General features: G+C 39.2%; 1 protein-coding gene across 1 annotated transcript; it reads right to left on the bottom strand.

Annotated features, from left to right (window-relative positions):
• Positions 1 to 354: 354 nt before the first annotated feature.
• LHFPL6 (LHFPL tetraspan subfamily member 6) lies at positions 355 to 27982 on the bottom strand. The gene is made up of 4 exons (XM_070956059.1): positions 27872 to 27982; positions 25050 to 25648; positions 2899 to 2997; positions 355 to 1775 (listed from the first exon to the last, which is right to left on the bottom strand). Exons 2-4 carry the CDS (start codon positions 25444 to 25446, stop codon positions 1657 to 1659), a joined length of 615 nt encoding a protein of 204 aa, XP_070812160.1. The 5' UTR covers positions 25447 to 25648; positions 27872 to 27982; the 3' UTR covers positions 355 to 1656.

Genomic DNA, 27982 nt, shown 5'->3' with positions numbered 1-27982 from the left:
TTTCTTGTTTTAATTACCTGATGAGGGAGGTTTGTGTATACTATGCTTAAGAAAAAGGCATAGAGTGTATGCTTGATCATAGATGAAAATGGAAGTTCAAGGGAAAATACATTGGTGAAGATTAAGAAAGATATGGATTAAATAAGCTGAAGGGACATATAATATCTAAGAGGGAGGAAGGATAATAAGATTATAATTATCTGTTGAAAAGCATGTCAGAAATCATATATTCTTTAAATTTAGTTTCCCCCCTTTTTCTTTCTCATTTTTTTTTAAATTTGTCCTTAAATCTATGAAAAAAAAATTCTTAATAAATATTTTAAATGTATAGGGAAAGGAAGTTCAAGAGAAAATACATTGAAACGATGTATGTGGCTTTGTTCATTTGGATGAAAAGTCTTTTGAATATGTACAAATCATGAAGTATGAAAATTAGGGCTGATCATACTTTATACTACAGGTGTGTGATTATGAAAGATTTTTCTGATGTGAAAATCTGCCTCGAGGCATTTAGAAGTTGAAGAATATGTTCGTGTGGTCTTAAATTCATTCTACACCCACCAGCTTACTGTTTCCAATTGTCCATTAAAATCAGGTTTTTTTTTTCATTTGAAAAAGCAGATGTATTTCACTACCCAGGCTTTTATAAAATAGGTAATTTAGCCAAATCTGCATGTAATCTGTAAATGAAACAATGAGCTGGTAATATGCATAGGTGAAGACAAAGAAATGTCTGGAGTGAATTTCTGTGTTTTTAGGCAGAGGTGACAAGATTTATATTGGCTTTAGAAATTTGCCTGAGTAACAGTAACTGCCACAGCAAATTACTGCTCAAACTGCTTTGTTTTACACACACACACACACACACACACACATATACAGGCAGATTGGTCAAATACCTGAAGGCTGTACATTTTTTTAAAAAAAACCACAAACCTGATCCACGAGGATAACATTTGTTGTGTACGTTTGAGGAGGAAAGTGTCTGTGCAAATGTAGGAAGCTGTGCTTTTAAGAGTCCCACAAAGAAGGCCCCTGCCTACTTCAGATTCAAATTTGAGGGGGGGAAAAATCATACTCTGTAAAAGGCCCATCCGCCAGCCCCGTGATGCCCTTAAAGGCAAACTGTGTTAAGGCCTAAAAACAGGTCTCCCTATAGATACGTAAGTGATAGCCACACTTCTAAGAAAATTGGCACTTGCTCCACAGTACAAACAGGTTACAAAGGGGAAGAAACGCCACCTTTCTTCTTTCTCTATTTGCTGAGAAACTTTTCTAAGACCCAATCCTTGTCTTTGAAGACAACGTTCTTCAACTCTTTTCAACTGATGGTGTGCTAAAATCCCATCGCTTTTCCCCACCCTTCATGAGAGGGGATCCTTCATGTGGTTGGACGATGCCCATAACCGGTTAGGAAGAATACAGTTAGAACTTAGGCCCCCCTAAGATTCTCAGTCTGAGATCCTCCTTAAGACCCAAAGAACCTCCTTCTTATTCACAGTATCACACATCGGTTCCAACTTCACTGACTCTTGTTTGCATTTATCTGGCTACAATAAAGAGTTAATATGCATCTTCTCAAGAAAACATACAAACTGTCCCCCCCTCCACCCCTATCCCCAAAACTGTTTGCTTTTGTTCTGTTTTGCTCTGGCTTTAATAAGGATATTGTTTTTGTTTCTTGCCAGAGAAACAGGCCAGCCAAGTGCATATCAACATTGCCCCTGCAGCTCCTCCTCCTGTACAATAGTAAGCCCAGCCAATTTCACAGGTGCCTGCAGGGGAGACAAAACACACAAAGACAGTATTATTGGAAGTCCTGCCCTCCTTTTCTCTATTCCCCACCCCCCTTGGATTAATACCGGTAGCATTTTAATGCTGTATTCAATAAGTGAAGGAAAACACATGTATTCGTAGGCCATATTCATATGTTCCTCACCACCAAGTTTGTAAACATGCTGGCTCCTTTGTGTGAAGATAGGCAAAGGTCTGAAGTTTTCTTACCTTCAAGAGATGCCTGCCCAGATCAAATGCCTAGGAGTTTGGGGTGTTGCATAAAAACGCACTCATCAGAATTTTTTAGGGATTAAAAACTCATTTTAGATTCAAAAACGGTGTCCAGATATCTGCCCCTAAATCTAGTTCAGCTTGCACTTGGGTATATCTTCAGGAATCAGGAACCATCTCTGAAAACAAGGGCATTTCCCCCTCTATTGCAGTATGGTTTGGGGGACCCAATCCTTTTTGATTTCTGTATGTAGGATCCCCCATATTCAACTCAGGATGACCGTTTCAAAATGAGTTAAAGTTTACGGGATAGAGGACTCACATTACAAGACTTAAAGTAGTAGAGCAGGCAGAAATTAGGGAAGAAAATATACTTAAGGAAGCAGTTCACACTATGGTCTAAAAACCATAATGGGTTTAAAAATTATATACACAACAATGTGAAATCACAATTGCCAGCTCTGTAGCTGGTGTTGACCTTCATACACATTGAGTTTTTCCCAAGAACCTAGGATGAGTCAGCAATGGTATATGTGCGGATCCAAGCTGTGTGGTCTCTTGCAATCAAAAGACGGAAATTTTGTCTAATTATATTATTATTGCTTTACAATTTTAGCAAACCCAATAATTGCAGTTTATAGATGATTTATATCTCAGCATGTTATGCAAACACAGCCAAGACCAAACCACAGTTAAACTAGCACATAGGCATGAGTCTCTGAAATGGCTTTACTTTAGTCATAGATTTTGGCTGGGCAGCTGTTCCATTTCTTAAGGATTCTTAAGATTCTTTCTTCACTTATTTCATTCTTGTGTGTTTTTCTCTTTCTGGTTTTGTTTTGTGATTCCATTTCATTTAAGGCCATTGTCCACAAGGTTAGGATTACTCACCTAGTTCAAACTGGTCGGAAAGATTGCCACAGGCTTGTCTGACTTCTTCACTGTCCCAGCCCAGAGGATAGAGAGCACACCCAGAACCAATCAATAAACCTACAGGTGAAAGAAAGCAACATAATTTTAGCCGGACTATAGTCAATGAATGACATGAATGAAGATTGGTGGCAGACCTAATTTTCTGTTTATCTTCCCATCTCTGTGTCCACAGTTGGTGGACCCTTGAGAAAAAAGTGGACTACTACTGAGTGCTCTAACTTCCTCTCTACTGAACAAACAAAAATCCAAATGTAATGTTCATCTTTGGAATTTATAGAAAGATTAAAATATATGAGTTGAACATCATGCTCTATATTGACAGCAAGACGGAAATTTGTATCGTACCAAAGAAAAATGGACCAAATTGTTGCTCTTTCTTAAAGAGTTTCCATCGGGTTTAATTTAGCTTAGGGTGATGTTATGGGCACATCTATGTAGTTTTCCTGACAACAATAGGAAATGGTTGACAACTGCATTCTTCCAGAATGTATAAATCCAGCTTTCAGTTCTGGAGTCTTCGGAAAAGCTCCTATCAAGTACAAGTATCTTGCTTAGCTTCTCAGGCTAGACAGGGTCAACCAAGTATCGCTATCTGCTGAGGCTGCTCTGATTCTCTGCCCCACAAAAAAACTAATACAAATGTTGAAAAGGAGTACATGTCAGCAATCCAAGTGAAGACGTTATCTTATCAATTGTATATAACAATTTACTTTTTGCAATTCATCCTGCCCAGCATCCATGCATGCATTTATGATTCTTGGTATCTTGATAAATTCTTCAGAAGTGTTTGCATCTAAGAATACATAATCTAAATCTAAATGTATTGGGTGCCTTAATTTATGCACTAGGAAGCAATTCCTTAGGCATAGCCATCAGTAAATGCAATGTATTTAACATCAAATCAATAAACCTATCCAGACAGATGATCACTGGTTATTCCTTTGAAGCATTTTTTTGTGGGATCTATTTTGCATTCATTTCAGCTTTATGTCACATTCCACCAGAAAATGGTTTCTCTTACATCAGCTGCACCAGAATAATATTTAAAAATGGATTTTTTTTCTAAGACTGACCTCTAAGTGTGATCACCCCCCAAACCAGCTTTATTTAAGATCCTACCAATTTTAGTTAACTTTCATCCAGGACAATTTCCTCTCTCCTACCCACTTTGAAGCCTCAAATGATGAGATCAAATAGGAAAAACTAAGAGCCAATTAGGGCTCCCTCCAGCTGAGTAAACTGACAAAGCTCTCAATAAGTGTGCCATTTCCTAAGATATGGCAGTTTCTGGGTAAAACAAGGCCTTTGCCTTTGCTTCACAATGAAATGGGTAACATTAAATTGATGCTTCATACTTGTGTGTATGTATTTGGGAGGAGGAGGAGGAGGAGGAGGAGGAGGGATCTCCTGGCCATCAAGGTTTCGTTCTTTTTTCTTACATTTAAATACAAAGTGCTGAAATCTGTAATGACACTATCATTCTGTAACCAGGTACTGTTCCAGACAGCTACATATATGACTAGAGTTTGCAGTGTAGTCTCTCTGCTTGGGTGAGTGGGATGGGAGAACAGTGGCTCATTTGAGCCTAAACTAAGGCTAAGTGGATGGGATGAGGCAAGCATCTGGGGTAGTCGACTGCTCATATAAGCAGAAGAAATGAAGTTGCACATTTTTCATAAGATGTGAACCTGAATAGAAACCAAATAGAAAAATCCAAATTATATTCATTCATAAAATTTAATTTTACTGATGAGTTGTGAAATTAGAGACCAGGAAGTTTACAAGAGTTTGTCAGATGAGAAAACCACCTGCTCCTGAGCCCTCTGGAACTCCAGATGGAAGTTTTCCAATCTGAACTGCCCTGTAGTTGACCAGAAGAAAAGAGGCTACCAAGAAGGAAGAACTCAGAGGGACACAGAAGTTCATGCCAATGTTAAAAAAGAGACACATGTAGTCCTCAACTTACAACCATGATGTAGTGACTGTTCAAAGTTATAAATTCAAATTATCACTGAACAAATGTTAGAAGTCAAGGACCACCTGTAGAAAACGTCACTTTATCAGTACACTTATTTTAAATTATTTGCAAACATTTAGGAGGAGTTCAGAAGAGCAGTGTGGTAGCCTAGGGGTGGAAGTCTTGCCTCACAATCAGGAGGCTGTGAGTTCGATCCTAGGTAGCGGCAGATATTTCTCTCTCTGGCTGCAATGAGTAATTGTCTGCTGTGAACTTCACGTAGGCATCAGGAAGGGTATCCGGCCAAAACGTTCAGCTCCATTCAGTCGCCCCGACTCAACCTCGATGCAAGGGATTACAGGATCATTAAAAGAAAAAGGAATAGGAGGAGTGAAGAAAGTCATTTTCTATAACTATGGGTCTGTGCAGTAATATGCACTCCATCTTCAAGCTCTAAATTGGATGGGGAACTATGGCCCTTTTATAACTTGTGGACTTCAATTCCCAGAATTCCTGAGACAGTGTGGCCATAGCTCCCCACCTCTGCTAAATGAATGGCTGAAGCAGCTGAATCCAAGGTGGAAAAATAAATAAAAATAAATTTTAAAAGATTGTGGCATATGAATTCATGGCATAAACCCCAATATGTATTTTCTTACAAATCTTTTTCATAGTTTGGAATTATAATTAAAACAGTTCATAGAACAAAGAGAGATTTATATACAGGAAGAGCTATTTAGAAAATTGTTTCTTTGTTCCCAGTATTTTGAGTCACAGCAAGAAGAACATAAAATAACTAAAAAGAACCATTTCCAAAGGTCAAACAACATATGGAGAACTTGGTGAAAATTCAAACAAAGGAAGAGTATGTAAGTCATATACAATTCCTGTTGAAATAAACTGCAAGGATGTAAAGGAATAACCATCCGCTGAGCTATCCCATACAATAAACAGCAATTTAATCTTGTTTATACAAATGAATGCCCAGTTTCAAGTTGAATGAATAAAGATTAAGTTACAAAATAAACAGGAAAGAAGAATGAATGGGTGGGAAGGAAAGTGAAGTTAGAGAAAATCATGGCCAAATTAATGCAATCCTCAAAATGTTAAAGAACAAAGGGCAGTATATAAACCAGTGTATGGATTTGGTGGAAGCCAAAATTGGTAGTTTGCATAAATAGAAAGGAATGGAATAATATAGTAAATAGGGTGAGTACAGTTATACAGGTAGTCCTCGTTTAATGATAGTAATTGGGACACTGGAATTTCGCTAAGCAGGGTTGATAAAAATCCACTATTTAAAAAAATAAAAATAACACACACACAACCCCTGGAGAATAGATAGTTTTCTATTTAAGATGCATTAATAATTTAGTTTATTCAGCATGAAATGGAGGTTAGTTATGTAGCATGAGGCTGTATGTTCTGCAATATTTACATTTTTGGTAAACTCATTCAATGAATCTTAGCTCTGCAAGCTGAGATAACATGCAGTCTAAATAGGAAATCTTCATTTTGTTTGCATATAATAATATTAAAGATATTTAATATAAATATCTATATAATAAATATAATAGTAAAGATACCAGCAAGAATGAGTCCTTACATTTAAAGAGCATCTGTCGTTTCAGATCCATCATGGCAGTGCCCGTTAACGGGCATCCACTCATCTACTGCCCGCCACATCCCTCACCTTGTTGTGTCACTGCTGCATCACCAGCCATCCCATTAAAGTGAATGGGACTGTTGGTGAGTCAACAGAGGGTCAGAGGAGGAGTCGCTGCGGGATAGAGATGATAGCTGCTCTTTAAAAATTATGATTTAAATCGAGTTGATTTAAATCAAGCCTTTTTACTACTGATTTAAATCATGATTTAAATCATGATTTCAATTGACTTGATTTAAATCAAGCCTTTTTACTAGTGATTTAAATCACAATTTAAATCGTGATTTAAATTGACATGATTTAAATCAAACCCACCCTGTTGCTAAGCAATGTAGACATAAAGTACAGTGTCATGTGATCACATCACTTACTGACTGCAATCCCAGCAGCCCCTGTTCCCATTGTAAAGCAAGGATCACAGGTTGCAAGGATCTCATCTGACTGAGATTTGGGATTTCCTGCCAGCTTCCAACAAGCAAAATCAATCAGGAAGCCAGCAAGAAATTACAAGTCCCAACCATGAAAAGTGTTCCCTTAGGCAGCTTGCAGGCAGGTCAGTGGGAAGTGTATTCAAGAGAGAGCAGGCAGGGAGTTGCTGCAGTGCAGCTGGGGTGTGGAGTGTGGTGGTGGTGCTGCAGCTTGGTGCAACTCAAAGGCATCAGGAGCTGGAGCAACAGACAGGCCCCGATCACTTCCCCATTGACTTTGCTTGTGGGAAGCCAGCAGAGAAGGTTGCAAATGGCGATCACTTGAACACATGATGGTTGCATGCTGCAACCATCATTAGTGAGAGCTTATGATGCCAAGTGCTTGAATCATGCTCATAAGGAGAGTGCAACTTCCAGAACTTTGAGGACCAGTCTGAAGTCCCCCTTCATTCAGCGTAGTATGACTTCAACGGTCGCTGAACAAGTGGTCGTAATGGAGGACTACCTGCATTTCCTTTTCTTATGCATTTAAGATTTTTCGGGTTGTTATTTCTTTTCCATTTTGTACTTGGAATAGCAGAGTTTGCCCCAAAAGGAAATAGTGTAGTGATATAATTAGAACTGCAGCAAAAACAATTGCTACCAATCTGCCTTCCGTTGAGGACCTGTATGCTGCACGGGCCAGAAAGAGGGCTGTGAAAATATCTACAGACCCTCGCATCAAACAGTTTCAAATTCTACCCTCAAAATGATGCTATCGGGCACTGCACATCAGAACAACTAGACATGACAGTTTTTCCCCCCATGCCATCACTCTGCTAAACAACTAATTCCCACAACACTGTCAAACTATCTAAAAAGGCAGTATTACGGTCATTATTCTCATCTTCCCTATTACCTATCTCCTTATGACTATAACTTTGTTGCTTGTATCTTACGATTGATATTGTTTACTTAGTATCCTAGTATGATTAATGTTGATTGCTTATTTAGTATCCATGACTATCACTAAGTGTTGTATCTAATGTTTTATGATCAATGTATTTTACAAGGACTATGTTAATGATCTATATTGTTGTATGTACATTGAGAGCTTATGCACCGAAAACAAATTCCTTGTGTGTCTAATCACACTTGGTCAATAAAGAATTCTGTTCTGTTCTGTTCTGTTCTGTTCTGTTCTGTTCTAACATATATCACACTATTCCTTTTTGGAGAATGATTACAGTTGATGGAGAATGATTAAAAACCCTCAGCTAGCCATCATGAAGAGGGGATATACTAATTCAATTTACTGATAGTGTCCTATTTTAAAGGATAACATTGTTAATTGTTAGTCTAGGAATAGTTGCATGGATATTATTAAGTATATAATTGATATTACAGTTCTTCTGTAATATCAAAGTGATGTCAGTAAAGCCTAAGAGTAAAATCCTAGGGATAATAAATGTACACAATGGACTATAAAAGTGGTACTGGCTTTTGACTAACAGTGCATAGGAGTGCACCTGAATACTGAACACACTAGAATGAGAGAGCAATTCAATCTAATTTATTGATTGTAGCACAGTGCTTGATTGCATACTGGTAGGAAAAGAAGGTTGTGGCCTTATTTAAAACGTGAGGAAATAAGTGTTAGTGCTCTTTGTTATCTGAAGACCACATCTTTATTAGAGACAGAATTGATACAATAAATATATTTAAGAAATCCTCAAAGACATTTCAAAACTGAAGTAGACCCATAGAATACTGAAGATGACCCAAATAAGATTCTATTGTATTAAGATTATGGTGTTTGTTATAATCATGAAGCACAGGAATTGATATTCAGAAGATTTGGTCTGCATGTCACTGTGTTATTTTCATTATCTATAATGAAAATCTATAATACATAAAATGGGAAATGTTGAACAGGAAAGAATGCAACTCTATCCTTTGTGTACTTGTGTTCCATGTTACAATGGAAGTACCAACAAATATAACTTACATCATGATGCCTCACTGCACATTACATTATTTTGCCATCATCATGTCTAAGGTTGCCCATGTAACATGTGTTGGCAGATTATATAGGCTCAAAAATTAGGGTATAAAATGAGGAGGGGTGTCCATACCTTCTTTTGGACTCAAATCCTGATGAAATGGAAGCAGTAAATATTATTTAACATCTACACTAACATGCACTCTCTTGAGGTGTTACTAGAATTGTTTTAACATATGTTGTATAATCATTTGAACAAACTTCTACCGCCCATAACATTTAGCACTATTAGCACTATTAGCAACATTTAGCACTATTATATAGATATGTAGATTCTTTTCTAAGCTAGTAATGCAAACCCACACAAAAACGCACAGTCTTCTCTGTACAATTAGGAAAGATCTGTTTCCTATTCTAGTCTTCCTTCTTAGTGCAGTTATTCACAAGCTGCTACATACTTGCTTGTGAAAGCTTCATCAATCACACAGGAAAGGAATGGAAAATACAAGTCACATTTTGCTACGACTCAAAAAAGTACAATGCAAAAAGTCCTGAGAGAGTTCATAAATTGGACTGGATGCCCTGGGGGAAAATGTTGTTGTTCTCTTATATATTCCTTACACGGAATGACTTTAAAGACATATACACATGTTTAGAATTAAATAATCTTGAGCTGATGTTATGATATTTAGAACTGGAATTCCACTCTCTTCAATGGTGCATGAAATGCATGCATGATTTGAGAACTACTATAAAAATGTTTCTCACTATTTGTTAGGCAGAACCGAAACAGCAGCATATTGGTCTTTACCAAAAAGCTAAGGAATATAGATAGTTGCAATGAATTTTCAAGATGGAAGTTAATAAACATGCATTCTGCTTGCAGCAGAAATCTACAAGCACTTCTATTGAAGAATTAATCGTATTCTGCTCGTTTTAGAATATCTTCCCTTGGTTTTTATGCTTTCAAGTAAATATGTAATTTTAATTGATGCAACCATATCATCACTGGAAAATTATTTTAACCCTTCAAAGTAGCCTAACTGCACATTTTATGACTGTTTAAACATCATGTACCTTCTCAATCCCAATACTTTTATATATATGTACATAGATATATACATAGATATATACATAGATAGATAGATAGATAGATAGATAGATAGATAGATAGATAGATGATAGATATAGATATATATATCTCCAAAGTGAATTGTTCATCTCTCTTTCTCACTGATCTTTCTAAAGATTTGCATGCAAATACTGCAAGCTGGCTTGTGAGTCAGCTCTGTTTTTATTAGGCAAATTGGCCAGGGTTCATGAAAAATTTAGCTACAGCTGAAGAGGAAAACATTGACTGTTGTTGATACAGCACACACAATCTCTTTGGAAAGAATCCATGGCCCGGGGAGAGAAGTGACCTAGCTATTATCTGATCTGCTGCTTAGATGCAGCTGCAAGAACGTAACTCTTTATTATTGAAACAATTATTTCTGAACAGCAGGGGTCCAAGAAAGCAGGAATTAATTTAGTAATATATATTCATGGATTGTGAGGGACACAAGCAATTGCATTTGGGGATAAAGGTTGTGCCAGTAATTGCTGAATTGATTTTTTTTAAAGCTCCACTGACACCCAAGCTGCCATTAAATTGAGCTTTATTTTTTGCGAAGCAATGTTAGGACTCTATTTAAAAAAACGCCTGTTGGCTCTCAACCTAGCGATTAAATATTGTGCAAAGAGCAATGATGACTTCCCATGTGACCATTGTTCACAAAGAAGTGTTATAACCAAGTGTTTACGGCAGACTCTTCAATCCACTAAATTAATAATAAAGGTTACACACTGCACTGCTCTTCTCAAACGGCATCTAAAATAGCTAATTAAATCCCCTTCATTCCAGTAAGAGGTGCCCAAGCCAAGAATAAGGAGCAGTGTCTGATAATGCAATTAAATGTTCAACCCGGACAAGTGTTTTAACAGGGGGGAAAGAAGGATGGTTTTAGCCCTTTTGAAATCCTGAAAAAGTGAGCTCCTTTGGGAGGCTGTTTCACAAAACCAAAGCCATCAAAAACTCTGTTAGCTCTACTTGAAATTCTGTCTTGATCAGCCTTTCCTTGATCAACTATGTTGCACCCTCCACAGGACACCAGACAGGGGAAAGCCGGTAGAGAATTGGAAGCAAGTTCATTTAACATAAGAAAGAAACTCTGAGAGTTTTATAGAGGACACTTTGACCCCTGGTTTTGTGCCTGGAAACTGGATGGTCAGGGCAGTGACTACCAAATATGGTCTTGCTTGTTCCTGCCAACCCCATTTCATCCGCACAAGTTGAAGCTTCTGACAATGCCTCACGGGCAGAACATACATACAGTTGATTGCATACATTCATCACAGACAGCAGACCGAGTCAATCCACTCATGTGCGACACAAATGGGAAGCTTTCTCTTTTCAGTGGCTTGTTTTCCTGCTCCTGGACAATGAGGTGCTGTGTAAAATCCCGGCGTTCCAAAATATCAATTGTTTGCTTTAAAATCGCCATGTGATTCTGGGTAGTGTACAGAAGAGGAGAAATAAAGGTTTGTTGCCACAAAAAAATAACAAGAAACTTGTGGCATCTTAAAGACTGGCAAATCAACTGTGGGATATGCTTTTGTGTTGGGATATCTTTCAATATTTTATATATTATGTATCTGTCAGCAGTTTTAATATTGGGGAAACTGGAGTGTGTTTACCAAAAAAGATTAGAATCTCAAATCAAGCTTGTCTTCTGGAGATGTCACGGATTTTACTGTTTTCTTGGCAGCAATATGGAAGCAATTTGTCATTTCCTTCTTCCAGAAATTTTTAACACATTCTTAGTTTGATTTACAATCTGCTTTATTAAAGAACTAAGAAGGTCCCACCTCATTTAGTTTTTTGAGACAGCTCAAGGTCAACTTGGTGCAGCAACTTAGCTGGTCACAGAAAGTACAGTGAGCGTTAATTTGAGATTAAAAATAGGCAATAGCCAAAAAATTACAAGTGGAACATTTTGTTTCTCAGGATGCTATTCCCTAATCTGGAGATGCCTATCTATTCAGCAAAGGAATTCCAAAGACTTCCATTATCAATCAGAACGTTAGAATTCTTCAAGTGACTTGTGCATATTTGATCATATTCATATTCCATGTAGAATAGCTGAAGTAATCATTCCGAATATCTTCCCACATGGAGAAAAGTGCTCTAAACATAGTTATACCCTTCATTAAGCAGCGGGAAGTTTTCCCATGGGAAAAAAATGGGTAGATGGTAAATGGATTGATAGGGCTCACCTAGAAATTTCCCCAAAGCAGAAGTAGAAAAAACGACAGTGAAAAGGACTTCAGTTGAGATCCTTCAGGCAGGATAGGAGTAGTAATCTGGTGAGTTTGCTAGCAGTATTGACCAGAGGTTTCCTATATCTGCATAAAGAGTTGCTTTGGGCTATCTCAGTGGTGAAATCCAAATTTTTTTACTACCGGTTCTGTGGGTGTGGTTTGGTGGGCATGGTGTGGCTTGGTGGGCGTGGCAAGGGAAGAATACTGCAAAATCTCCATTCCCTCCCCACTCTGGGGCCAGCCAGAGGTGGCATTTGCCAGTTCCCCAAACTACTCAAAATTTCCACTACCGGTTCTCCAGAACCTGTCAGAACCTGCTGGATTTTACCCCTGGGCTATTTCAACTTATTGGGGGAGTGGGGAGTGAGTTATTTTGTTGCTTTCATTGCAAATAATTCTGGATTAAAAATAAACTTTTGTTACTCCAGGGTTCATCCAGACAAATGTTTTAGTATGCTGTCCTCCAGCCATGAGATAACACAAGGTATACCAGTGCAAATTGATTCTGTCCCCACAGCCAAGCCTTGTACTGCCTTGTTAATAAAGAAACTGAGTGGCACTGTCATAAAAATTTACTGTGGGGCAACTTAAGGAACAATGATTGGTAGATTTCCCTGTGAGTGGAAAACAAATTCCACCTATCATTCTCCTAATGTGGGGCTGGGTAAGATCTGAGTTTGACAGATGGCAAAAACAGCAGGTTTAGCCATCAGATTTAGACAGTAAATGGAGCCTTACATTCCTGTTTTCACCCATACCAGAGATCATTTGGGAAAGGAGTGATCTCTGTAAAACAAAGGAAAAATAAGGAGCCAACAGATCCCACTTCCCTATAATAGCTCATCGTGCAAATAGCAAAGTTTATGTAGAGAGAAGATGGCAAATACTACTTCAAACATCACTTTGGACAGAACTTGGGAGTATAAGATGTATAAGATGCATCCAAATTTTCACCCTCTTTTAGGGGGGAAAAGGTACGTCTTATACTCCGAAAAATACGGTATATGCTTTCTTTGAATTATAGATTGATCTTATCCATTTTATGAAGTTCTTTCTAAAGTTCATACCTTCCAAAACTTTAAACAGGAAAGCCCAGTTCAAATTATCAAAGGCCTTCTCTGCAACTACAGTAAGAAAATCAATGCTAGCTTTCTGTTGTGTTGTTCCAAGTACTCCAAAATTTCTGATATTATTCTGTAATTATTTTTTAAATAAAATACATATTGATCCTCATTGATCCAATAAATTTTTGTAAAATTATTTTCAACCTATCAGCCAAAATTGTTCTAAACTTGTAGGCGTTATTCAATAATTATATTTGCCTACATAGTTTCTTGTTAAAATCAAATCTTGTCCCTCTTTATTGTTTACTATTAATTCTGTATTGGCTTCTTTCCAGCTCTCTGACATCCTTCCTCCCTGTAAACTAGAATTCACTATATTTTGTAAAGGTCATAAAAGACATCTGCAAAACATTTATAATAAGAATCTGGTAATCTATCTGCTCCAACCAACTTTCCAGTTTTAATCTTTTTTAAAGCTTCGCAACCCTCCCTCCACCATGTAGTCAGATCCATTCATAATCTGTTTTTGTTCCCCTGGAATCTGCAGTAATTTTGTTTCTTAAAATATTCATCTATTTTTTTTTCAAGAGAAATATCTTGTCCTTTATACAAATTGGAATAGTATTGATGAAATGATTTTCTGCATAGCCACATTATCCACTAATGCAATCTCTCCCTCTTGCAATTTCAGTTATCTACAACTTGTGCAGATGTTAAGCATTTTGATAAAAGTTTTTAAATCTTTGAATTTCCCCCCTCCCCTTTTAATCCAATAAGAGTGCTGACTCACCAAGTAGACTGCTTTATCCTGCCACTCAGAAAATCTCTCTTTATCTATAAATTGATTACATCCAGAAATGTTTACAAAAGTGAGACTTTTGCAAACATTGTGTTCAGATAGGGTGCCTTACGTCTGTGCTTAATTGTAATTCCTTGACTCCCAGCTGCTTGACTCATGAGTCAACCAAAAAAAAACCCTCAGTTCCTGCAGTTTCCTCAGAAGGAGCAGCTGTCTGGAGTGGGCGATCTCACAATCTCTCTTTGTCCAGGAAGATTACGCCAGCCAGAATTCACCTTCTGGTGGCCAATCTCTGTCACAATGTTGTCCTCCAAAAATCTTCACTTGGAAGCTCAGGACATGACATATATTATTGATGGGTCTTTTCCTTGACCCAAATTCCAAAAGCCTCTTCACTAAAATCTGTCACCTTCAAGGTTGCTTTCAAAAGAATTGGCAAGATTTGCCCCTTTGGACTGGTTATCTAGAATTTGGAGTTAAGCCAACAAAAGAATATTGCATTTTATTTGTTAGATTTATACAAAGCTATATTGTTTGTGCATCTTTTCAGCATGCATTTAAATCCATGTTTAATGATTACCTTAAGAAAAATACAATAAAATTGGAGTACACTAAGAAATCATCTGAACCTCTTCATTTTAAACATGAAGCTATACAGGGAATCAATGAAGTATGGAAGAGGGATGAGTTGCCAACATTAGAGAAGAAGGAAAAAGTATTTTTGCTTAGCAAGAATCTCCAATTTGGCAACAATAAGAACTATGTCTCTGAACCCAAAGGTGCTTTTTCAAGAGGCAACTGGACTTTCTGGTTTTTCTTTGAAGACATTTTGCTTCTCATCCAGCTGAAGAAGCTTCTTGGCTGAGAAATGAAACATCTTCAAAGAAAAACCAGAAAGTCCAGTTGCCTCTTGATAAGGCTCCCTTGGGATAACCATGACCTGGATGACTGAGAACCTCCATAGACATATGTCTCTAAACAAAATCTATCTAGTATTTCAGGAAAGGGAGAGAAAAATCCTAGAATCCCAACTGAAGGTTAAGGCACAAAAGTTAAAAATCATAAATTGATTACCAGCAAACTTTCTGGATCATTTTCTGGCTACTATAGGTAGTCCTCAACATACAATCACAACTGGGATTGGAATTTCCATCATAAATCAGTGTGGTCATAGAGCAAGTCAACACCTGACCAGACCCCATTTTATCACCATTTTTACCACAGCTGTTAAGCAAATCACCAGGGTTGTTAAGCGAATCCAGCTTCCCCAATAGGCACTGTTTGTTGGAAACCAGCTAAGAAGGTTGCAAATAACAATCACATAACCGCACGATGCTACCCAGTTGTAAATGTGAGCCAATTGCCAAGTGTCCGAATTGCATCCCGTAACTGCAGGGGTGGTGTGATGGTCTTCATTTCAAGGAGAGGTCATAAATATTTTTTTACAAGGAATAACTTTGAACTGTCATCAAACGAATGGCTATAAGTCAAGGACCACCTATATGCAATACTCCAAGGAGTAATTTTCTCGGAATACAAATTGTTATTCGCCATTTATATCAAAGCGCTGCCTACTGATGCCAGGGATATTCGCTGGCAGATGAGTGCCAAATGCATGTCTGGCGCTTGCCTAAGCTGGCTGATATGATTACTGGAAAGGGAAGCAAGAGATTATTATGATCCCCTGCTATTTTTCTGCAATGAGAGGAATCTCTACTCCTGGCAGTTTGGCAACACGAATGATAGTCGTGTTGGACTAATGACAGCCTGCGAGGGACTAATCTATCATCTTCCATTTCTTAGAATGTTAGACATATGGCTAAATATTTTATCATCTCCCACATTTCATGGGAATGTGTTCACACATGACAAATACATGGCTCTAGGTGGCTATATAAATCGAAATAATAAATACATAAATGGGAAAAAGAGCTTTCAGCCATGTGTGCAAAAGCGGGGACTAAGAAAAAGGACCTTTGTCAGAAATGTTTTATGGGGCAGAGAGATGTTGCTAATAGATCACACATTCCCATGAAATGTGGAAGGCAATAAAATATTTGGCCTTATTTTTTAATGCAACACAATACTGAGCTAGTATATTTTTTACAGATACTTTGCAACAGCCTGTCTCTCACTAAGTGGAAAGAGAAAAGAGGCTAAAAATGTTTGGATGAAGGAAATTTCCCATAATAAAGTCTAATGAAAGCTTAAGCAAGTAGGAAATTTTTGTGCTGTTCCTTCTACAGAGGAATCATAGGAGCAATGGTTATTTAAGCACTTGGGTTTAATCATTACAGCTGATTTGCTAAAGATATACCTGAAGTATACCTGGGAACTTGATTAAAGATATGTGTCATGGTTGACTTAGAGCACTACCTTCAGTGTTATGTGAACTACCAGCAAACCAACTGGTCTGAGCTTTTGCCTTTTGCGGAAGTGGCATATAACAACACTGTGCATAGTAGCATTGGGTTTACCCCTTTCGGGGTGGACTGTATATGTTTGGTCAACAATGGACAGTGGGTGGCTCAGGGGGAAAAGGCAATTTTAACCTAAGCTGCTTTTCGCGCGAAAAAAACTCAGAACTGGCTCTGCTTTTTCTGTACCCATGTGGAATTATCAGTAGAGCTATATTTTTGGAAAAACAATGCCCCAGAAGTTTCTTTTGCAGCATGTGCCAATCAGACAGTTGACATTATGTCAGCTCCCCACAAAAGAGAAAGAACACACTGACAGATGTTTCTGCATGCCATGCATAAGAATTGAACAGGAACACAGAACTTCAGAAAATAAATAAATAAAGCAAACTTGTTCACCTTCTCTTCAACTCACGTGCTTCCCTGTGACCTTAGTCCAATTGATGTACCAAATATATATCCTAGTAAACGTTTCCTTACTAAAAAAAAAAACTATAATCCCAAAGCAGAGATATAACATAACAATTACATTACAGACGCTTACATTCGTTTTACAGGACAGCAAGACCAACAGCAACGGTGATAGCAGCCAAAATCAATAATATCGGCCACCTAAATTCAACAGAAAGCCTGCAGGAGCTGATTACCTCAACTGGTACCAGAGAATGGCTTTCCATCAAACTTAATTGGCGGAGGGAGGTATTTGTGGAAGGACCCCTGAAACAGGTCTTCTTTTGGATTACTACACTGTGAATTCTTGGCAGGTAGAACATCAAAGAAATGTGCCACTAGATCACAATGGGAGGACTGGCAGGAAAACAGGTAGAACAGCATCTATCAGATATTTAGATCCCCAGCTCTGCATGTATCTGGGCTCAGCAATACTTTGGCAGCCTAAATGGGTTCTACATACTGTAAATGTTTATGCCAAGTTTACAGAAGCTCGTTTCCTTTGATAACTTTGCACCAATATGGCAATTAGTCTTAGAGTGAGGAAGTGCATTATATTTCAATTTAATGGTGCCTGATTTATCACTTTCAGATTGAACTGTGTATGGATCGTAGGATGATGGAAGGTTCCCACCTGTTTTTTTTTTTTCCTTTTGTGCCAGTTTTTGTGCCAATTTCTCTGGACAGAGTCCAGAACCTATAACCTATAAGGTTGGACTGGTGTGTAATTGGCATTCAATTACACACCAGTCCAACCTTCTCCAAAAGGTTACCTCTTAGTTATCTCTGTTGGTGAAATTAGTTAGTATTGTGGTCCAGGATATTTGATACTTAATCTGGATTTAAAAAGTAATCAGGAAAAAGGAAAGGCTTAGATGAGCTAAAAATACTTGTAAAACAACAACTTCAGATTCTGCCTAAATTGCAGAGCATCACAGAACAAATGAACCAACATGTGAAATAGTTCACAAAATAGTTCACTTTACGGTAATTGGGGTTTTTTTGGGGGGGGGGCACACAAAAAACATCAGCAAGAGCATATTTTAAAGAGAGATTTGAGAAACCAATTAAAATAATAACATACAATATTACCCTTCGCAATATTGTTTAAATAATAGATATTTCATAAATGTTTATGGAGATTCTCAGTCATCCAGGTCTGAAAAAGCACCTTTGGGATATCTTTCATAAACTTTTCCATTCTTACTATTTCATCAGTCTAACTAATAAATTTTCATTGTATGAAAATGTATGAAATGCTATGGGCTGAATATGTCAGGCATCCCTTTTTAGTTGAAAGGAAAAGTGTTATTTAATACAATTTCTATTACCCGTGAAATAAAATTAACCATATGCTTTATTCCTGCCATTTCACCTCTGTCTCTCTGCAAGTCCAGGCAGGGCTGGGGAAAAAAAGGATCTGAAATTTTGAAAATGCAGTCAATATTCACATCACACACCCAAAGTACAGTGTAATTTGTTTAATTAATCTAAATGCTTAATTTATTTTGTAAATTGAATAATAAGCTAACTTACATGCTAGGTTTGCACCAAAGACTATGCTAAAAACATGGTTGCCGGCCTTGCAGTTCAGAGCAGAGGTGGGTTTCAGCAGGTTCTGACCAGTTCTGGAGAACCGGTAGCGGAAATTTTGAGTAGTTCGGAGAACCGGTAGTAAAAATTCTGACTGGCCCTGCCCCCATCTATTCTCTGCCTCCTGAGTCCCAGCTGATCGGGAAGAAATGGGGATTTTGCAGTAACCTTCCCTTGGATTGGGGAAGGAATGGAGATTTTACAGTATCCCTCCCCTGCCACGCCCACCAAGCCACACCCACAGAACCGGTAGTAAAAATTTTTGAAACCCACCACTGGTTCAGAGCATTGTGTGAATCTGCTAGCAATCTGTACTGGTGAAAGGTTTGATTTAGGAGAAAACATTTGATATTTTGCTATTTCCTGTGTTTTCCATTTCTCCTATTATTTCATCACTTATATGTCTTGTCTTTTTGTCTGTAAAGCCTGAAGAAAAGGCATGCGTTATATTTGCTGTCATGCACAATTTTCTTCCATAGTCACTATGCATTGATTTTTAATTGTTGTAAAGATACATTGAGAAAAATATTTGCTTAAAAACTAGTGCAGAATCAAAATGTGATGAGCAAGAGAGAGAAATAAATATAGAATAACTGAGACAAACATTTCAAATGAAGAACAAACAACAATCACCTCTGCAACAGAAGTTAGGGCTGTGTGAGTTTCATTGCTTTGATACATTTTAATGAGCCATGGGGGAATTCCTAAGACAAACATCTATCCCCACAAAAAAGAACTGGAGTTTGTTGCTTGCTTTATATATAGTAAGCCTCAGGACTAGCTGACTGACATATTTCTGCTGTTGGGGAACTTCCCAATGGATCAATTACATTTATATACCCCATTTTTTATTATTTCAAAGCAAATGACTCACATCCCTGACACATGGTACGCAAATACCGTGTTTCCCCGAAAATAAGACCCTGTCTTATATTTTTCTGAACCCCAAAATAAGTGCTTGGCCTTATTTTTGGGGAGGTCCTATTATTTTGGGGCGTATGAAGCAAGACGGGGCTCCTCTTGCCATTTTACCTGATTTCCTGCTCTGTCTCCCTAATCCTAACCAGAGGAAATGGCAGGGATTGGCTGTGCATGCGGTTAAGTATTTTCAGGGAGGGCTTATTTTCAGGGGGAGCTTATTTTAGCACATGCGCTCAAAAGCCCAATTGGTCTTATTATCTGGGGAGGTCTTATTTTCAGGGAAATAGGGTAAGGTATCTGAAGTTGAAAAACTGATATCATTTCTCACCTAGCTCTTTGTTATGAGGTCAGGTAAATACATCAAAGAGAAAATGGAGGTGAATAAGATTCTGGCATCTCTTGAGATCTGAAGCTGCAGGGACAAGGTTTTTTTAGAAATAATTTCAATCATATACATTTTACAGACTTTTGGGTCTCATTAACTTGCAGTCCACCAATGTATTCTAGGTTGTACTTAAACATTATTGATTCCTACTATTAGACACCCTTGACTTAAAAATGACAGATCAGAATGACAGATCAGACTAGGGCGGATGAAGCTTGGAGACGGCAAAGAAGTTGGAGAGAGGGACAGATTAGGAATCACAACTGAAGAGGAGAGAAACCTAAAGGTGTTTTTTTTCAAAAGGTAACTGGACTTTGTTTTTCCTTAAAGATGCTTTACTTCTCATCCAAGAAGCTTCTTCAATTCACTGAAAAAGCTTCAGTTCACTGGAGAAGCGTCGCTTCAGTTGACTTTACTGAACTGAAGAAGCCTCTTGGATGAGAAGTGAAACCTTCTCAAAAAACTAAGTCCAGTTTCCTTTTGAAAAAAGCACTTTTGGGACAACCGTGACCTGCATGATTTATAATCTCCATAGACAGAAGGAGAGAAAGACAGATCAATCTAGACTCAAGAGACTGAGCAAATCAAGAAAAGTCACCCTTTCTAGTGGATATAATAAAACTTCCAATGTGTCCCTCTGAATTAATAATACCAAATCATTTAAATTTCCAAACAAAAAAGAATGATACAGTACTAGAATTTTCCTCAACTGAACTCAGCACAGAGAAAGTAACACCTTAAATAGGCTGTGGTATTAATTGCAAGAAGAGCAAATCACTAAGCACTTAAAATGTTGGCACTGACCTTTCTAGCCCTTAACAGCTTACAAAACCTACCGCTCAGTCATTATGGTTTTATGGTTTTTTTATTGTTGATTTTAGTCCTTATTTTTAACCCTTTATATTTTGTCTTGTTTGAAATTTTGTTAGCTTCTTGAACAGAGAAGCAGGTATAAATCAAACCAGTGTTTTTCCTCTACATTAAATGCCCTGCAAATCCACTCTGTAGGAGGTTTAAGAACAGAGATTCAGCCAAAGTAATATTACTATAAAATACAGCACGAGAGGAGAAGCCATCCATTCAGATTGTTTTTAGCTGGCTATTCACTCTGATACTAAAATTGTGAACTTTGAGATGGACCATGCCTTGGGTACAAGCAGAATTTGCTTTTTATTAAACACAGAGTTCCCAGGATGTGTGCCTCTGGCTCTTTCTTTGCATCCTGGCTCCAATGCAGTAATTTAGCAACTGTTGCTCTTCATAGAGACTGGCCAACAGGTTGGAGGGTACTAGCGCTCCCATGTGACACCTCTTCTGCGCGAGCTGCACTGGCTACCGGTGGTCTTCCGGGTGCGCTTCAAGGTGTTGGTGACCACCTTTAAAGCGCTCCATGGCTTAGGGCCGGGGTATTTACAAGACCGCCTACTGCCACCAATAGCCTCCCACCGGCCAGTATGCTCGCACAGAGTGGGCCTCCTCAGGGTGCCGTCCGCCAGACAATGTCGGCTGGCGACCCCCAGGGGGAGAGCCTTCTCTGTGACGGCGCCCACCCTCTGGAATAACCTTCCCCCAGAGTTACGTATAATAACAGACCTCCGGATTTTTCGTCGGGCCCTGAAAACCTATTTATTTCAACTAGCTGGGCTGGCTTGAGCTAAATTTTAAATTGATTTTAAATTGGGTTGTTTTAATTTACGGCCAGAATATTTAATTATTTTAATACTGTTTTTTAAATTTTGTATGCTTTGTTTTTACTTAGGCTGTGCACCGCCCTGAGTCCTATTTGGAGAAGGGCGGTATAGAAATTTAAATAAATAAATAAATAAATAAATAGTAAGGATTAAATTTAATTCAGTCTGAAAAAGGTTCATATATGAAAAAAGGGGAGCAATGAGTAATAATGAATGAATGAATGAATCATATATTTATTCACATCCGTGAAGCTATATGCTAATAAAACAAACCCATTCTTCTTTTTGTTGGGTTAGACTTTTCCTTAGAAACATAATTTCCCTTCATAGCCCTTCTGTACGATGTTAAAAAGGCATACACACATAAACCCATTATTTTCTTTCTCCAATGCCTTGCTTTACCACTGTCCACCACACTTCTGCACAATTACATAGCAAAATGTTTTGTATGTTATACTACAAAAATCTTGGTGCGTTAAAACATGATGCAAAATTTCAAACCCTTGTTTCTCATTGGTCATTGTGTCCCCATGGAGCTGCAAGTCAAAAACTGAGCAAATCACACAAAGGGCCTTTTTAAAAAAATCTTCAGCCCCAGCCATTAACTAAAGGATGGGGAAACAAGGGGTTAAATGTCATCAGTTTGAGTTGCTGTCCAAGTTGGACCTATTGATTGGGGCTTTCCAGCCCAGGGTTGCTAGGGGCGTAATCTGTCCCTGTTGTTGCAACTAGAGGGAATAGCCTCTGTCTGGCTAGTAGTTATAGTTGCCATGTTTGCTATCCTTGTCACATTGTTCAGCTGCTGAATGAAGGATCCTAGGATACTAACTAATTTGCATGGGGCAACTTGTTCCTCTCCACCAACCATCTTAGTATGACACAGAATAGCACTGCTCAACTACTGTTATGAGAACAAGACCACTGGGCAGGGGAGGGTCCAATTCAACATTCACAATCTCATTAAATAACCAGAATTTGTAAGCTGTTTTCTGGAGTAGGAGTTATTCTTCAATGGGTCAACTAAACAGGACTGCAAAGCTGTTAATATTAATCATATAACTAATAAGACAATAAAAAGATTTGAATTACAATTCACAATTACACTGTGAAACAATTCACAGCGAGGCACACAAAGCATTGAACTTGATTGCTTTCTTTGATTTTCACTGCCTTAAGATATATTCCTAGTGCTTTTTCACTGACACACACACACCCCAAAATCAAGTTGCTAAATTGGCACTATATACTATATAAATCAGTGCAAAGAATTATCGTTCCAGTCATTTTGACTGCATCAAAACTACATTAAAATACTTTCATTCTGCCTCCCATCAGCAGTACTTATGGAGCTAAGATTACTTAATTTCAAGTAGACTGCAAGACAAATGCAAATTGTTAGGGTAAGATTTTCCATTAATGAAAAAAGTGAAATTTGGTAAAAACAGCTACAAAATGAAACTCTTGTGCAGAAAATTATAAAAAAATATGTTAGAAAATGAGGGCAAAACTAATTTAAAAAGCAGACAAGTATTACTGTGTAAGCATCTATTTCTTTGGTAGAAATGTGAGTTTTTCTGGAACACTTCACATCTTTTGAAGCATGTTTTCCAGTTCCCTCAGTCAATGGAAAAATGAATATTACGGGTTCATTTTTATTTAAACGTAGTAAAAACAAAGCTAATTATGAATATTATGTAAGTTTCTCAAAAATCTTCCTATGAATAGCTGAAATAAATAATTTATTTGGCAGAAAGAGTAGAAACTGGGAGAGAGATGAATATGTTATATTCAGATTAAAACCTTTCTTTGGGAATTATTTTATTATGGTGCTTATAATTATTTTAAACATAGCTAATGAGTACGTTTTCCTTAATTAAGAAAAATAACAGTTATACTGCTACACATCACAGCATTAATTTTAGCATGTGTGAATTTTGCACCTAAATTTATCTGCTTCCATAAAAGTCATTTGGAAAAGATAATTAGAATTTAATTAGAATTGTCCAATTGAATTTACAACAGGTTCGTGTTACTTTATTGCTAATTTATTTTATCACCCAATCCACTTTGAAAAGTATGCTTGTAAAGTAGAAGAAATCCCCATAAAATAGGTGAGTGGAATATTTTCTACTGACATTGGAGTCCATCCCGTATCTTCATATTTTTAAAATCAGCTTGGATGGATGTGGCTTTAAAGAGAAATTGCAGAGGCAGCCACTAATATTAACTTAGACCATCAGAGTAGAAATTTGATGTACTCTATAAGTTCTGCATTGCAACGTTGTTTTTCTTTCAGAATGCTTAGAAGGGAGGAGATAAGACCATTATCAGCAAGCGATTTCCATTTCTACCACCATCACCTCACTTTCAGAAAACAAAGTTCCCATCATTCAGCAGGGGATGATAGCAATTGGCTAAACTTATCCAGATCTGGAAGCTAAGCAAGCTTAAACCTGGTCAGTGCTATGATGACACATCACCAGGGTATTCCAAGGCTGGAGGCAAAATTGGGGAAGTCAAAAAATATGCCAGAGAATGTAATGGAAAAATTCACTTCTATACTGTTGACCAGGAAACTGCATGGATATGTCTGTAGCCAGAAGTTCTCCTCAGCTCAAGGGAGGCTCTGCTTTACCGCCTCACAAATGTCATAAAATTTGATTTCTTACATAATTCTTGGTTTTTTTTTCCCCTTCACAGCTGCAGAAGTTGGAATTGAAAACAGTTGCAAACGTGTGCGCACACACACACACATACACAGAGAGAGAAAGAGGGATTACAGCCACAGACACACACAAAGGAAAAATCAGAATTAAAACCATATGGTCAGAAACAATAAACTAGAGGAAATGATCTCTGAGACTTGAGCAGACTTTGGGGAAGAGAGAATAACTTTCAAAATGTGATATGAAATCCAATCTAAAAAAAATCTATTTTCTAATACATTATGTTTCCCATTTTAATATGAACAGTTGAGGGGATGTTCCAAGAAACACAATGTTCTTTCTATTTAGTATTAATGGTTAGAACTGTGGTATATTGTGTTCTCCCCAGAACAATTCCTTCAGGTAAACATGACTGAGTAGCAGTCAAGTACTCTTTCCCTGCAAGTAATGGGTGGAAAATCTCACTACTTCAGGGACAAGAGATTAGAGTGAACTCTGAAACAGTTCTTTTCCCCACAGGAAAAGTGATAGTACTGTAATAAAAGGGTTCAGCATTGGAAATTCCATTCACTGTCTTTTTTTCTTTATAAATATACCCCTCCCATATTGTGGAGGCTGGCCCTAGCAGAAAAATGAATATAAGAGAGAATTTGATTCAGCAAGAACAATGGAGGCATTGTGTCTGCATTGGCAGGCATTGGTTCCAAGGTCAGGAGTTTGCAGGTACTTACCCCCCAAGAATTGGATGCCTCCAGCCACCCTGCCCACAGTCCTGGAGATCAGCTCATATACGCAGCATCCCATAAGTGCAGTTAGGGCCACTAGAAGAAGGAGGCCACAGCCCAAACCGGTCACCACTGTGCAGATCTGCCATTCCACACTTGGAATGGCCTGGAAGGATGCATAACGTCCACACTGCTCCACCATGATGGTAATCTGGCGGCTCTCATCTCGAACAGGATAGGAACATCTCCGGAAAGTGCCAAAAGAGACTGGTTTCTCCAGCTGAGAACCCAGCAGCCAATAAGGCATGAAGAAACCCACACAGGAGGCTCCAGCACAAAGGAAGGAAAGCAATGCCCAGATCACTCCGGTATAAGTCAGGCTAGAGGCCATTTTCCCAGTCATGATGACCCAAAGGAACTTGGAACAAAATCCACCACCTGATATACTAGTTTTGGAGATCTGTAGATATTTCCTCAGTCCCAGGAACCTTGGAGTCCAAGGAAATCTTCCATAAGCGCCGTCAGACTCACTTCTTTTATCCTTAAGATTCCTGGTATGGCAGAAATGGAACTTCTTCTTGTTACTTCTTCATCTCCAACGGAAGCTGTAATTTAACGAGAAGCATTAAGGAAGGGAGAAGGATAATGAGGTAAATTATCATGAGTTCTTTGAACATGGGGAAGGGGGCCAAGAAAAGCAGCGATGAAAATTAAGTTTCACCATGAAGCCAAGCTGGGGAGCAATGCAAGAAATGCAAGATTGAAAGTTGGGTTAGAACAAGAATAGTGTGTTCCAATCCAACAACCCTTTAATGGAGATGACCAGAATGACAGGATGGGTAGTCCTGTCAAGCATCGGGCTGAGGGAAGCTGCAGGAAGGTTACCAGATCCAGCCTTGGATACTGTTCTTATGGCTTTCAGTGTCAAGTGGAAATGAACCCATGAATCACAAAGCCCCACCTTCTAGTTTGGTAAAGAAACAGGTCAACCCCTCTCATTTTTCCTACCACATCTGGATGTCAGTCGGCAAACAAAAAGAGCTCTCTTGTTCTTTTGACATGAGGAAGTCAGCAGTGGAAGCTTTATGGAGCCTGGAAATACCACCCAACAAGGCCCAACCATGGTCACATCACAGAAGCCAGCTGGGCAGCCCACATCTGCCTTGCCTCCTGACTGAGACAGCAGAAAACTACTAATCCCCTCCTCCATGACTGTTGAGGGCAGCGAGTAGATACTAAAAGCTCTCGCTGCTGCTATGTATAAAGGTAAAGGTAAAGGTTCCCCTCCCACATATGTGCTAGTCGTTCCTGATTCTAGGGATGGTGCTCATCTCTATTTCAAAGTCGAAGAGCCAGCGCTGTCCGAAGATGTCTCTGTGGTCATATGGCTGGCATGACTCCACGCCAAAAGTGCACGGAACATTATTACCTTCCCACCAAAGGTGGTCCCTATTTTTCTACTTGCATTTTTTTATGTGCTTTTGAACTGCTAGATTGGCAGAAGCTGGGACAAATAACGGGAGCTCACCCCGTTACGCGGCACTAGGGATTCGAACTGCTGAACTGCCAACCTTTCGATCGACAACCTCAGCGTCTTAGCCACTGAGCCACTGCACCTCAATATTATGTAGTGGTATGCTGTGGTCATTTTTGCAGCCTGGTTAGCCTTGCAATATCAACCCTGAGTTGCATGGAAATCAGTGCTCAATAATACCTTGCCAGTAACAACCCCTGGAATTGCTACAAAACCCCTTAGGGCAGAAAGACTGGAGGTTAGAGAAATAAGATAGCAATGTACCAAGACTTTTTCTTCCTATTATTTCCTCTTTGAGTAAAGGAACAAACTGAGCTTCAAAGATCAGGAAGACAATAGAACAAAAACCCAAATGGTCTTGCCTTTGTAAGAGGCTTGTAAAAGAGGGAAGTTAACCCTTTCCCAAATTAAACTCTGTCTCCACTGTTTTTCTTCCCAGAGTTATAGCCTCTGCCTAGATCCCAACTGAGAACAAACACCAGCCCATCACCTTTCACAACAGAAAGGAAAAGAATGGGCTTGATCGCATTTGACAATAGGAGGAGGAAAAAACTGCCAATCCTTTCAAATCCAAAACCCAGCCTGCACCCCTGGGAAAGAAGAAGGCCCGGACCAGGCAGAGGAGCCTTCTTTGAGCATCCCGTGTTGTTTTGTTTTTTTTTCTCCCCACCCACGGCAAAGCGAGACGCACGCCGCGCCCCTCCCCACTCCCCCCGGGTGCCTCCTTCGCCCACTCCACGCGATCAAAGAAACTGTAACGGGCAGCCACCGAGATGAAGAGGCGCAAAGGAGGGGAAGGGGGGCGGCGAAAACAGCACCACCCCCCACCCCCCAAACTCTTTGCAAACTGTCCCGCGCTGGCTGTCAATCCGGGAAAACGGGGTGGGCGGGGGGGTGTCGTCCCCCCCCCCAGTGCTGAGTCACGGTCTTTCTCCGGACGGACGGACGGCAACGCCGAAAGGGCGCTTTCCAGCCTGCCCCGCTGGACTTGCCGCTAAGTTTGGGTTCCGCTGGGCTTCCCACTGCCGCCTCGAAAGGCGACGATCCGGCACTGAGGGAAGACCCGGGGCTGGTGTTTTGGGAAGGGGCAGGAAAAGCGGGCGGAGGTCCGACCCCACCTTCCCCTGCTCTTAGAACTGGGACAGGCAATGTCTCTTAGTCGCCTTTAAAACAGCTTCTCCGCCTGCCTTGCCTCCAACTGAGCGGTGCTGGGCAGCGGCGGCTCCTTCAATCGGACGAGGATCGCCAATCGGACCACCCACCCACCCCCGGTTAACTCTAAGCCTTTACCAACCTGCCTGCGCCGATCCGGCCCCAGTACACATGGAAGCTTGCAAAGCGCGGCCTTTCTGCAGCTGCTCGGCACGCGTCGGAGTCGGCGGCGGCTTTTGGTCCGGAGCGCAGG

This window comes from Pituophis catenifer, unplaced genomic scaffold (assembly GCF_029215685.1).
Source record: "Pituophis catenifer annectens isolate HBS135680 unplaced genomic scaffold, rPitCat1.0.hap2 SCAF_1, whole genome shotgun sequence".
Lineage (NCBI taxonomy): Eukaryota > Metazoa > Chordata > Lepidosauria > Squamata > Colubridae > Pituophis > Pituophis catenifer.
This window is presented reverse-complemented; position numbering and strand designations above follow the sequence as displayed.